Source organism: Colletotrichum navitas (assembly GCF_030913465.1).
Source record: "Colletotrichum navitas strain CBS 125086 chromosome Unknown LY79scaffold_15, whole genome shotgun sequence".
Lineage (NCBI taxonomy): Eukaryota > Fungi > Ascomycota > Sordariomycetes > Glomerellales > Glomerellaceae > Colletotrichum > Colletotrichum navitas.
In genome coordinates this window covers 52,257-65,464 of record NW_026850561.1, presented here as the reverse complement: position 1 = coordinate 65,464, position 13,208 = coordinate 52,257, and the positions used below count along the sequence as shown (strand labels likewise).

Here is a 13,208-nt window from a genome sequence, read left to right as displayed (position 1 = left end):
CGACGAAGCCGTCAACAGCGTCGAAGCTCTCTCATCCGCAAACTTGCACTGTACGCTAGAATCCCCCCCAATCCCAGCCCTGCCGCTGGCTTACCTCTCCCACCTTCCGCCTAGCGGGGGCGTGTGTACCGTATGTGTATGTGTGTGTGTGTGTGTTGCGTGTTGCACTACCTACACCGGGCACCATTGACATTTGACACTGACACACTAGCATTGGCATGGGCACCGGGCTGGCTGGCCGGCCGAGCTGGTTTGCAGGCCCCCTCTTGGGGGCCAGTGCTTCAGACTGGAAAAAAAAGACACAAATAAAAAATAGAAAAAGAATTACCGGAAGCTGACAAGGTACCTAATACCTACAGAGTATCCGCAGAAGCGAACGGCAAAGAAAAGGTAGCGAGGAGAGCATCCAAATACCACCACTTGCCTTCCTGCTTTCCCTCCTCTCCCGCTCTCTCCACCTCTGCACATTCTCTCGCCATCACCACATTTCCTTTGGTGCATCTCAGATCATCCACAATCACCTCCATCTTACCTCCACAGCTGGCCCATTCATCCGCCAGCTTTGCATTCGTGGGCTCCGATTTAGTTCGCTAGCTCAACCCACCCACATTCACATGGTCGATTCCCGTCGTCGAACCGCCACCACCTCCTCCACCATCACAACCACGAAGGCGGCCACAACTGCCTCCATGTCTCGCCTGCTGTACTATTATCCCCGGGAAGCGTTGATGTAAACCCCTACCTTACCGAAAACTCACCGACCATGCTGCGACGGCCTCCAGGCGAAGGGAGGCATGTTGCCCGTCAGCGGACCTACCTCCTCGCCCTCGCCGTTCTCGTCATCTCCTGCCTCCCCTTGGCCGACGCCCAACAACAACGAAAACCCCTCGAGCCCATCCCTCCAATACGCCGCGTCGGCCAACAACAGCCTGCTCCCGGTAGCAGTCAGCATGAGGCTTTTCGCGATGTCCACCCGGACGCTGCCGCCCGCAACTGGGCCGCTACCAATATCATGGCCGGCAATGCTGCCGAGTCTCCGAGGTCACGTCGAAACTCCGTAACCTCGAGCCAACCCCAACCCAACAAACAACACAACCGTCGGTCCAACCCCGACAATATTATAATTCCTAACGATGCGAGCGCCGTCGCAACTTTGGCTCCGGCTCAGTCCGTGCGAGCACCTCCTTCTGGACATCGACCTATCGCTTCCCGTGTCGGAGGCGACGGGATCTCTACGCAGCACCATGCGCGGAGTCTGAAGGACTGGGAAGTAGAAGACTTCGTTCTTATGGCGACCGTCGATGGACACCTCTACGCCAGCGATCGCGGCACCGCCACAGAACGCTGGCGTCTCGAGGTTGACCAGTCAATGGTTGAAACCAAACACTACCGCCTCAACGCGTCCGACTTGGACGACGACTACAACTTCATCGACCACTACGTCTGGGCCATCGAGCCCAACCGCGACGGAGACATTTACTACTGGGTCCCTGGTTCTAGCGAGCCCAGGCTCCTGCCGACAGGCCTGACCATGAAGCAGATGGTTGACGAGGGCGCCTCTGCCCTGGAAAACCCTCCCATCGTATACACGGGCACCAAGAAGACTACCATGATCACACTCGATGCTGCCACCGGCCGCGTGCTCAAGTGGTTTGGATCGGGTGGCTCCCACGTCAATGAAGCCGAGAGTTGTTTGCGTCCAAACGCATTGTACGACCAGAACAACGAGGAGTGTAGCTCCATTGGCTCAATCACGCTTGGTCGCACCGAGTACGAGGTTGGCATTGCTCGAAGAGACGGTCGTCCCATTGCTACACTCAAGTTTTTTGACTGGACTCCTAACACCAACGACTACGACCTCCTCAGCCAACACCATCAATCCATCGACGCCCGCTACCACACATCTACCCATGATGGAAGGATCTACGGCTTCGATTACGGAAAGACCAATAAAGGAGATCTTCCCGTCTTCTGCAAGGCACAGTTTTCGTCTCCGGTGGTCAAAGTTTTCGACGTCTGCAGACCTGTTGGGCTGGAGCCCTTGATCAACCCAGACCTGATTGTACTGCCGCAGCCCGTTCCGCCTGCCAGAGACGACAGCACAGCTCGCATTAGAAGCCAGCGCATTTTTGTCAACCAGACCGAGACGGGCAACTGGTTCGCTCTATCAGGGCGCTCTTATCCCCTCATTCTCGATGCACCTGTGGCCAAGACGTCGTCACCAGACTGGCTTCAGCTGGCTACCCCATGGGAAAAGATGAACGAGACGCAGAGAATTAGGGCCATGGTTGGCACCCACTACATGGACGGTGTTACTAGGGAGAAGATCTACCAACCTCCCAGCCTTCCTGGGAGGGCCGAGACGTCTGATGCTGTCTTGGACCCTGAAAACGACTCGGTGCTGCCCACTCCAGTCCCTGAGGATGTCGAGACGCCAACGATCGTGAGGAAAGTCAAGTCGATTCCACACCACGTTTCCAACAGTGTCATCGACTTCTTCTCCAATCCTGTCCTCATCGTTCTCATCGTCTCTGTTCTGTTCTTCTATCAGAAGGACCTGCGTCGATGGTACAAGACGAGGACGACAAAATGGAACATGCGCTACGAGACTGCCTCGGATACGGAGGATATGGCGGCTGATGTTACTCCTGAGCCTACAATCCATGATCACCCCCCCCTCCCCGAACCCATTCAACCTGATGCTCTGCCCAAGCCCGAGGTGGCTGCGGCCGGCAACACGCTAGCCCGTGAAGCACTGGCGAGTTCTGTCGAAAAGGAGGATGAGAAGATTTCCGTTGTTGCTCAGCCCGTTGCAGCTCCCGAAAAAGAGTCTGTGACTCCTCCCGAGTCTGGTACCCCTGAGGGTGGCAAGAGGAAGAAAGCTCACCGTGGTCGCCGCGGAGGCTTGAAGCATCGCAAGGGCAAGAAGAGAGAAGATATGTCTCAGTCTCGGGAGGATGAGCCTCCTGCATCTGTCGAGGATGCCGTCAACAAAGCCAAGAAGCTTGGGGGGCAGGCAACCCGTCTGGAGCCCGACGTCATGACCGTCGCGAACGACATGCAAGCTGTGACGGGACCCATCATCAGGATGGGCAATATCGAGGTGGACACCGAACATCAACTAGGCACTGGCAGTAACGGCACTTTGGTCTTCGCCGGCAAGTTTGATGGGCGCGAGGTCGCTGTTAAGCGAATGCTCATTCAATTCTACGATATTGCGTCGCAGGAGACGAAGCTGCTGCGGGAGAGCGACGATCATCCTAATGGTAAGCCCAAGAAATCACTGTACCTTGTGATGTGTCCTGACATCATTCAGTCATTCGTTACTATGCCCAGCAAGTCCGAGACGGCTTCTTGTACATTGCCCTTGAGCGATGTGCTGCGTCTCTGGCCGACGTGGTCGAGAAACCTCACCACTTCTCTCGACTGGCCCAAGCTGGCAAGATGGATTTGCCTGGTGTTTTGTACCAAATTACCAATGGTATCCATCACTTGCACAATCTTCGTATCGTTCACCGCGATCTGAAGCCTCAGAACATTCTTGTCAACATGGGCAAAGATGGCCGGCCACGTCTTCTCGTTTCCGATTTCGGCTTGTGTAAAAAGCTGGAAGGTGGCCAGTCGTCCTTCGGTGCGACTACGGGGCGCGCCGCAGGAACGTCTGGCTGGCGAGCCCCTGAGCTGCTGCTCGACGATGACGCCAGAGATTCTGCCATGGATGTCAGCATTAACAGCGGTTCGGGTTCCATCCTCGTCGGCTCTGACATGATGTCGAACCGTCGTGCAACCCGCTCCATTGACATCTTCAGCTTGGGGCTGGTCTTTTTCTACGTTCTGACCAATGGTCTGCATCCTTTCGACTGCGGCGATCGCTACATGAGAGAGGTGAATATTCGAAAGGGCAATTACAACTTGGCACCTTTGGATGCGCTCGGCGACTTTGCCTACGAGGCCAAGCATCTCATCGGTCTCATGTTGAACGCGAATCCCAAGGAACGTCCTTCGGCCCGTGATGTCATGGCCCATCCCTTCTTCTGGCCCGCCAAGAAGCGCCTTGCTTTCTTGTGTGACGTCTCGGACCACTTTGAGAAAGAGCCAAGAGACCCTCCTAGCGATCACCTTCAGTACTTGGAGAAGCACGCGCCAGCCATTACCAAAGGCGATTTTCTCCGTCTGCTACCTCGCGAGTTTGTGGATTCGTTGGGAAAGCAGCGCAAATACACGGGTTCGCGGCTACTCGATCTGTTGAGAGCGCTGCGCAACAAGAGGAACCATTACGAGGATATGCCCGATTCGCTGAAGCGGACTGTAGGTCCCTTGCCCGACGGTTACCTAGCGTTCTGGACAGTCAGGTTTCCTAGGTTGTTGCTGGACTGCTGGAACGTGGTTTGGACAGTGGAGTGGGACACCACTGATCGGTTCCGGGAATACTACGAGCCAGCCGGTTTGTAAGGTAGTCTTTTTTATTCAATACTGAATGGTTGTTTGATTTGATCATGTCTCGTGGCCCCCACTTATGGAAATGCCCCCAACATTACGGAGTACATGATTAAAACAATCATGAGCGATTTGGCCAGATTTGGTGCGGCTTGGTGACTTTGCGCGACGTTGATTGTCCATCGTACCCGTACGCCCGCGACGGACCCGCACGCATCTGCCGTGCCCCCCAGTCTTATCATCCCCGGCCCGCCCCATGGACTAGCATCCCCTCGCTCTCCATCGTTTGCGTTTCTGATCGACGCGTGTAGCCTATTGGGTGGTGGCGGCGTGGGCCACGTCTCAGCATCTGTTGACTACTGTGGAAACCACACAGCACGTCAGTTCTGTCTATCCGGGTCCTCGTTCTTTGTGGCAGACGAATCGCCAGTGACCCCGAAGGGACGGCATGTGTTCTCTCATTTGCTGTACTCCTATCACCCTTGCTTGTTTACCGCTCTCTTTGGTCTGCTTTTTGCTCATGTTATCTTTGAGTTTCTATCTTTCTCTTCTTGTCTTTTCCTTTTCCCTTCTCCAAACTCCGGGCCACGTATGACCCCATCTCCTGAGGCTACATGCTCCTCCTCGCCAGAACCACGATATTAACCCTGAGCTATCTCACGCTGATACACATTCCTGCTCAACTTAACCCCACTGAACAAGCACCTTCTTGCCCTTCTTCTTCTTGCCGCCGGCACTCTGGCCGGCCCCCTCGTCCTCCTTCTCCGACGCGTCCGTGCTCGCCGCGCCACTGCCCGGAGTCGACCCCCAGCTGAAGTTGCTGGCCGCGCCCCCGAGGTCACGCCGCACGCCTCTACCTGACCCGTAGCCGAAGATTGTAGTCAGAGGCTTCTGAGCCGGGGGCAGGGCGGGGAAAGCAGACGACGGCGGCGGGCGGCCGCCACCAGGCGCTGCGCCCGACGGACCTGCCGAGCCGGCTGATTTGCTGGTGCCTGAAGACGGGTTGTTCGGACCGATCCAGGACGGTCGGGCCGCACTCGACGATGGCAACGAGGAAGCGGCAGGGAGGGCAGGGAAGGCGGACGATGCTGGGGGGCGCACCGCGGGCGATGATGCGACCCAGCTGCTCGAAGCGGACGACGTCACCGGCTTGGGTCCCGAAGCGCCGGCGCGGGTGCTGTTCTTAAGACGCAGAACACGGTTCGAGTGCTTCTGGTTGGGCGCGGCGGCGGGGGCGGTAGGAGAGGGAGAAGCTGCGCTGGCCCAGCCGCTGGAGGCGGTGGTGGCGCCCTGCATGCCGCCCAGGCCGGGCAGAGACGGGTAGTCCTCGTTGATGGCTCTCCAGTCCTGCCAGGCCTTGTGCAGAGCTGTGGCCTTGGACTTGTCCTCGAACAAGTCGGCAACTTCGCGGACCAGTGTCCCCAAAGCGTTGGAAGATGTGTCGGCGAACAGGGAGAAGAAGGCATCAACCAGCTGAGGAGCGGTGAGCTTACCTTTTCTGAAATTTGAGATGTACTCGCGGAACGCCGTCATCTTGGTCTGGTCGTGGCCGAGTAGGTTCGAGGCGCGCTCAATGACTCCTTGGTGGCGCAGCATCGCCGCCCGCTCCTGGGGGGGTAGCGATGCGATATCGGTAACGGTAAGCTGCTCGAGCTCGGCAGTCGGCAGAGCAGGGGCATGGGCGGCACTTGATGTGGCTGCAGGTGCCTGGCGTGACGATCCCGAGGGCGTCGCATTGCCCCGCCGGGACGAGGTTGACGGCGTCGTTGCCGAGGGCGTGGAGAGAGAGCCGCCAAAGGTTCGGTTGGAGACAGATTGCGCCGAGTGAATTGCCATCTGTCTCTGAAAAGCAATCTCGTCGCGACGTAGGGGTTGCGCAGAGCTCTGCGGGATGGGCTCGGCATTGGGATCACGGCCACGGCCACGCCCTTGGCGCCCGCCAGAAGGACCGCCGCCGTCTCTACCACCACCACCTCCTCCTCCGCCGCCGCCGCCGCCTCTCCTCTCGTTTTCATATGATGGCCTGTAGTCAAAGCCGGACATGTTGACCACTCTTGCGTCCCTCCGCACGTCCTTGGACAAGGAGTTGGCGTGCTCTGCTAGTTGGTGGGCCTTCAAGTCCATCTCCGACTCGAAAACAACAAACTTCTTCTCCAGACATTCTTTGTCGAGGCACGGGAAGTGGTCCTTCTCAAAGTGCTTCTCCAAGGCGTTGTAATTAACAAAGTAATGAGGGTGTCGCGAGTCCCTCCGGTCGCAGAGGAAACATCTCTCGTGCTTCTCGCGGCAGTGGTCGAAGAGCTTGTCGTCGTCGTAGAACCGGGATCCGCAGAAACCGCACAGCGGGTGACCCTTGAAGCCGGTCTGGTCTATCGCGCCGGGCCTGTCGTCGCCGTGCCTCATGTGCTTCTCGAGCTCCTTGTCGGCGAAAAGCTCATGCTCGTGCGTAAACACCTTCTTGTTCCTCGTGCAAAGATCGCACATCTTCATGTGATGGGTTGAACGGACATGCCTGTGAAGGTCTGGCCAGCCCAGGCCGGCAAAGACGCAGTCTTCTGCGGGGCAGTTGTAGCGAAGTAGAACAACAGTATCGCCGACAATTTCTTCGTTGGTGTAACGAATGCCAATGTTGTTATCGAAACTCGTAATGTCGGCGTCGGTGTATTCTTCGTATCGCTTATTCGCATCTTCCGTGAAGACAACAAAGGGAGAGGGTGTCTGGCCCGGAGTCAGCTCATGCAGACAATTGTAGGTGAGCTGGGAGAAGACTTACTCGGCAGTGGGGGCAGTCCTTGGTCTTGTATAAAGCCCTCATACGTAACCCGCAGATATGGCAAGTCTTGTGATTACAAGGCGCAATGGAGTGGAACTTGATGGGCTCGGCGCAGATGAAGCACACTTCGCCGTCGCTGCTGGCCGTGTCGTCAGCCTCGGTGACGGTGCGGGTGAGCACCTTGTTGTCCGGTTTGGCGTGCGATGGTGGAGGCGCGCTCGAGACATTCTGCTGAGGTACGGAACCAGCATTGCTGCCGCCTCTACCACGCCCTCCTCTGCCTTTGCCGCGGGTTCCTCCTGCTCCCCCGCCTCCGCCGCCACCTCCCCCGCGACCTCGGCCACGGTTGCGATGACCCCTGTTGGGGTTCGAGTCGCTCGTAGGCTGGGTGTCGGCCATCGGGACAGTTGTCTCTCGCTCAGACGGTGGAAATAAGAGCAAAAAGGAGCGCTCGACCAGTGAACGGGACAGCTGGGTCGAAGCGGGCTGGCTGGGTGTCTTCGATCTGCTGATACTTTGACGCGGGAAAATCGATCTTGAGCTCGACCACGGTGATTTTGTTGTAAGGGCAACTACGGTTGAGAGCTGTAAGACTACCAAGCCGGATGTGCCTTGTACTTGTAGAATAGGGAAGTGCGTAAGTCGAGAGTGAGGAAGAGCCGGGTGCAGGAGGACAGCCCGGTGATTATTATCAATTGCGGCGAAGACCGAGGGAGGTTAAAAATAATGATTATGTGTGGCTCCCTCTGTTACCAGAGAGCCACAGGTGGGTTGGACCAGCGCTGGTATTGGTGGACGCGAAAGAATTCATGGCGGGGTCCAGCAAGAAAGGTCCCCTGCGCTTACAGCCTCGCTGCTCGGGGGAGCAGCTGATGGGCACTGGGGTTTCTTCCCTTCTCGGTGTGCGTCATTCACCCCCGCCGCTGCTGGCACCACCAGCTAGCACTGCACGCGAAGCTTCATTTGCGGCTCCTGATTACATAACTTGATGCGCCGGTCGCGGTGGCGAGTGCATACCCAGAAACGGTAAAGTAAGTGAGTATCTGGGTAGGTAGTGTTGGTAGTTACCAGGTAGGTAGTTACCTAAGCAGTAGTAGAGCTTCAAAGAGTCACCGGGCACCCTGCGTGTGCTCTGTGTGTGGCCCCGGCCGGGCTGAGTGCGGCTGCGCGACGCTTTCCCCCGACCTTTTACGATTGGAAATCGACTTGCGGAGCTCGAACGTCGGCAGCGTGAGTCAAATTTTAATTATTATTTTTTTCATCTCCCGATAGCATTGCTGTTCCTTCTGGAAGCTGCTGTCATGCATGCATACACATTAGAAAATGGGTATCTACCGCTGTGCTGCCTTACCACAAACCAGTGAACATTGCAGCCGCTGGCATTGCGTCACTGGGTATTTGTTCGAGCGATATGATGCTATCAAGTGCGTTTAAACAAGGACTAGTGTCGGCCTATTCCAAAGACCAAGCTACCCCAGTCTCTCGTCCTTTGGGCCAAGCCTGCAGTCTCCATGGCGGCGGCAATGCTCTACTCTGTAGGCAGCCAGCCAGCATGACCGGATATGTAGAGATGCCATGAAAGATGCCATGCTGACCACAGATCCATACTCGTCTACTGATGTCTTCACGAACCGCCCCACGTCTCCATCTGCCTCCATTCACTATCATATCCCCGGATCCCCAAACCCCCGGAAACTTTGTTGATTGCCCCCTTCCCAAGCCAGAAAGACGCCATTGCCTAAATCGCCCCGCTAGTTTGCACCGAAATTGGACCTTATTGACTATCTTCTCTACTGCTCCTCGACCGGATAGAGGTGGGCGCCAATCATCTTGTTCATCTGGAACATGTCCACCTTGGGTTGCTTGAAAATAGCATGCATCTTATCGTCGCAGCGAATTTGTCGTTTGTTATCAGGGTCCTGAAGGTCATTTCCCTTGATGTGCTCCCAGAGCTTCTTGACGACCTGAGGACGGGATAGCTTGGCGGGGTTAGCAAATGACCTCAGCCCGGCATGCGGGGGAGTACCCAACGGTGACGGGAACGTACCTGAGACTCGCCGAGCAGCTCCGCCAGCGGCTCGCTCAAGTTGAATGGTTTCTGGAAACCACCGCCGGCCTTGCGCTTCGGTGGCTCCCCACTGTCGTCAACGTCGCTGTCGTCAACCTTCTTGTCGCTCTTCTTCCGTGGCGCCTTCTTCTTCTTGGTCACCTTGCTCGTCGCGCCGTTGCCGCCGCGCGTTGTCCGCCCTCTGGCCATTCTGTTCTCCTGCGCCTGGAGCTCAGCAGCGAGCTTGGCATCCGCGTCCTCGGACGAATCCTCGCGCTTCTGCCTTTTCTTGGCAGGCGCGACGGACACTTCGATCTCGCCATCTCCATCATCTTCATCGTGACCGTTCGCTTCTCTCTTGGGGGCGGGGCTTGCGGAGTAGGAATCGGCAATGGGGGCAGCATCCCCCGATCCAGAGATGGCGTCGAAGCGCTCTTCTATGAGTGCCTTGATTGCGTGCTGTACCAAGTTCAGTCAGCGTCAGTTTTACACAAGTGCCGCAGTCAATCGACAGCAGCGGAGGTGCAGGGTGACGAAGGGATTGTACTTTTTGGTCGCTCAAGTCCTTGCCACCGAGAGCTTTCTCCAACCCCAGACGAATCTTCTTGCGGGTGATGGTGGTCAGGTCTGCGGTCGCAAGGATGCCATCGATGATGGAGGTGTAGTTATTTTCCTCTTCCGAGCTTACTGCGCAGATGGCGTTAGCAGTGGTATACGAAAGGGGCCAGCCAGGGCCGAAAGCTGGGAGGAAGAGCGTACGAGGAAGAGACATGGCGGGCGGTGGTTAAATAATATACTCATAGACAGACAAATGATGACTAGGTAAGTCCAAGATTGTTCCGGTTCGGTTCGCCCGATAGTATGAGTGCACGGTCGGCCGAGGTGTTGTGGATCGGTTGGAAAGGTTCGAGAGCTTGGCGTATGGAGGTGGCAGGAAGACGCGGGGAGAATAGAAGGAAGGATGAGAAGAGTCGGGGGGTGAGATTTGCTCGGCCTCGAATCAGAGCATGTCTCTTGCAGCAATCAGGAAGAAGGCGCGATGGGCGTAGAAGTCTGGAAAGAAAGTTCAAAGTGGAAGGGCGACAGCACGATCCGCGCCTCTGGTCGTATCGCGGCGGCGGAGTGCATCAAACGCGCCGACGCACACGCACCCGCACAAGGCTGAAAGAGGACCGGAGGACGATCTCGGGTGGGGCGTGGATGCCAAGGCGGAAGACGCGAAGGGGGAAAGTGACGATGGGAACCCGATGGTGTTGAACGGGGCAGGTCTGAGTTTTACAAAGGTAGATCGGAAGTAATGCCGGAATCGAGAGAGGGCTTTGTTTTTTCCCCAGATGCGACAGGTTGGAAGCGGACCAGGTTGGAAAGGGGGGTGATGCGATCGAGTGGTCCGGACGAATGTGAGGCTCACACTTTCCAATGTTTGGGTTGTTGTTTAGTACCTCTGGTGTGGCAGGTGGTCCGCTCTACCTTGCCTTAGCAACTAAACCCGACGAATGGAGAGCCCAGAGGTTTGTGTGCGCGCGTGTGGCTGAAGGCTGGAAGAGAAAGTCCTCAGAGGGGAAAAAAAGAAAGAGTGGGCTACTGGTCTTGCATTAGACGTTGGCTCGTGCTTCCATTCCAGTCCAGACCATGACCCCGAGCCAATCAAACTGCCGAATTGGTTCCCGGCCAATGTTGCGTTCCTTTGGCAAGCGCCCCCACGCACGGGTTGGCTGACGAGCATCACGTGGCTTGACTTGGACAGCTGGGCAAGTATTATAGTCAGTTGGAGAAGCCTTCACTCCTGCATCGTTGGATCTCTGTCAAGACGGGCTTTCTCCAAACGCGATTGTATGTGTGGCGGGAACGGTACCGAGTTTGACTCTGCCATTTCGTGCATTGCCTGGATCGATGTAGTGGTTCTGTGGAGCGTCTCTAGCCCAGACTGGGGCATAACGTAGAGATGGGACTATGTTGATGCGACACAGTCCAACACGAGGCTAAACCACCTTTCCTAATGATGCTACACGCACCAATAACATGAACTCGATAATGGGATGAGGAGTTTTGATGAGAAAGAAACGGGAAATTGTTGCTGCGTGGCTCGGACTTTTGCAAGTGTACGGATACCGGTATCCGTATCCGTACATGGCTGGCAAAGGGGAAACAAGGGGTACGTACAGACCCGGCCGGCATCAGCTGTCAGCACCTTGACCATTCGGTTGGATTGGTACTTCCCTTTCGGTGCAATGGCCCAATCACGTGGCCTTCGTCTCGTGGACTGAGTAGGTAGGGTAGGTCAACCCATTCCAAATCGAAAAAAGAAGAAAAGAAAAAAGACACGCCACGACACTCCACTATTCTTGGTTAGCTTCGGGCCGATGGAGTCCCCCGGGTTCCCCGTTGGCCATGGGCAGCGTGATCTTTACCGGGCCGTCGGTTTGCCATGTGCAGATACTAATGACGTCTACGTTTGCCAGCTCGCTCGAGTCTCTTGTTGAACCTCAAGCCTCTCGTTAATCCTTTACCCGTATATCTAAATTCAATCCCTCGGGTTCGAGGGATAGCAACACGATGCTCAATCCATTTTCAATCTTTACGCAGGCCTTTCCGCCACGGCCGCAATTCATCGAGACGGAGATTCCCGATCTCTCCGGGAGGGTCAGTTGACCATTCCTGCAGCCGTCCTTGAGGTCAACTACCTAGGTACCCATTGCTCATGCCTCACAGGTCTGCCTAGTAACCGGGGCAAACACGGGGGTTGGCAAGGAAGTCGCGCAGATTCTCTTCTCGAAAAACGCCACCGTCTACATCACTTCCCGCTCCGAAGACAAGGGCCGCGCCGCCATCCTATCCATCAAGGAAGCCGCGCCCAACTCGACCGGAAAGCTGGACATCCTGACTCTGGACCTGGCTGACCTCACCACCATCAAGCCCGCAGTCGATGCCTTTCTGGCCAAAGAGTCTCAGCTCCATCTTCTCATTAACAATGCCGGCGTCATGATGCCACCCCAGGGCAGCAAGACCGTCCAGGGCTATGAGCTGCAACTGGGAACGAATTGCGTCGGCCCCTTCCTCTTCACCAAGCTTCTCACGCCCACGCTGGTGCAGACGGCCAAGACGGCACCCGAGGGCAGTGTTCGTGTTGTCTGGGTTTCTAGCTCTGCTGCTGAGCTTCTGTCGCCTTACCCCGCAATTGAGATCGACAACCTCGACTACTCCAAGAGGGACAGGATCAAGGAGCTCAAGTACGGAATCAGCAAGGCCGGCAACTACTTTCACTCCACAGAGTTTGCTAAGCGGCACAAAGCCGACGGTGTCATCAGTCTGGTACGCCTGATGTGAAGCCCCACATGCTCCAATTGACCCTCACATGTTCAGGCCCTGAACCCCGGAAACCTCTCATCGGAGCTGGATCGCCACATCACCGCCCTCATTCCGACATTGTTCAGAAAAGCCACCACATACCCCGCCGTTTACGGCGCATACACGGAGCTCTTTGCAGCGCTCTCTCCAGAGGTGACAATCGAAAAGACGGGTGGCTGGGGTGAGTTCGATTGCACTTGTGCTACTTGTCGCAGACTTGTCCCCGCTAATATCAAACCTCTCAGTTGTTCCTTGGGGTCGATTTTACGCCATCAGGGAAGACCTCGTGCTGGGCTCCAAGTCTCGTGAAGAAGGTGGAACTGGGCTTGCCGAAGACTTCTGGAAGTGGACGGATGAGCAAGTGAAGAAGTATCTTTGAAAGACAATCCCTTCTTCGACCGCCTAGTAAAGACAGCGTCTTATCATGCCAAACATGATGTTCACAGTTTCACTTCTCCCGACATGGCTAGTGTGTCATGAGCTATCCAAGATATTTGGCATAAGCCAAAAATTGTAAGTCGATAGTTCCCTCATTTGATCAACGTCACCGGGTTAGTGGGTCGCTCGTCTTTCAGGTTGAAGAGTATATTCAAGACTGAATCC

The 13,208-nt window shown here is 56.1% G+C and overlaps 4 protein-coding genes across 4 annotated transcripts; 2 read left to right on the top strand and 2 right to left on the bottom strand.

Moving 5' to 3' along the window:
- Positions 1–341: 341 nt before the first annotated feature.
- Positions 342–4,665, top strand: LY79DRAFT_657661 (uncharacterized protein). The gene is made up of 2 exons (XM_060562711.1): positions 342–3,266; positions 3,317–4,665. The coding sequence occupies exons 1-2, from the start codon at positions 764–766 to the stop codon at positions 4,450–4,452; spliced, it is 3,639 nt and encodes a 1,212-aa protein (XP_060416471.1). The 5' UTR covers positions 342–763; the 3' UTR covers positions 4,453–4,665.
- A 456-nt stretch (positions 4,666–5,121) lies between these two features.
- LY79DRAFT_510843 (uncharacterized protein) lies at positions 5,122–7,609 on the bottom strand (the record flags this gene model as incomplete). Its single annotated transcript, XM_060554199.1, has 2 exons — positions 5,122–7,155; positions 7,211–7,609. The coding sequence occupies 2 exons, from the start codon at positions 7,607–7,609 to the stop codon at positions 5,122–5,124; spliced, it is 2,433 nt and encodes an 810-aa protein (XP_060416470.1).
- Positions 7,610–9,000: 1,391 nt separating this feature from the next.
- Positions 9,001–10,029, bottom strand: LY79DRAFT_667867 (DEK C terminal domain-containing protein; the record flags this gene model as incomplete). The annotated part of the gene is made up of 4 exons (XM_060563450.1): positions 9,001–9,189; positions 9,258–9,716; positions 9,805–9,944; positions 10,017–10,029. 4 exons carry the CDS (start codon positions 10,027–10,029, stop codon positions 9,001–9,003), a joined length of 801 nt encoding a protein of 266 aa, XP_060416469.1.
- Positions 10,030–11,813: 1,784 nt separating this feature from the next.
- Positions 11,814–12,984, top strand: LY79DRAFT_588479 (short-chain dehydrogenase; the record flags this gene model as incomplete). Its single annotated transcript, XM_060560922.1, has 4 exons — positions 11,814–11,900; positions 11,970–12,569; positions 12,621–12,786; positions 12,851–12,984. The coding sequence occupies 4 exons, from the start codon at positions 11,814–11,816 to the stop codon at positions 12,982–12,984; spliced, it is 987 nt and encodes a 328-aa protein (XP_060416468.1).
- Positions 12,985–13,208: the final 224 nt, after the last annotated feature.

Coding starts and splice junctions, on each gene's coding strand:
- LY79DRAFT_657661 (XM_060562711.1), top strand. CDS start 764: ATGCTGCGACGGCCTCCAGGCGAAGGGAGGCATGTTGCCCGTCAGCGG. Junction 3,267..3,316: donor GAGCGACGATCATCCTAATG/GTAAGCCCAAGA, acceptor GACATCATTCAG/TCATTCGTTACTATGCCCAG.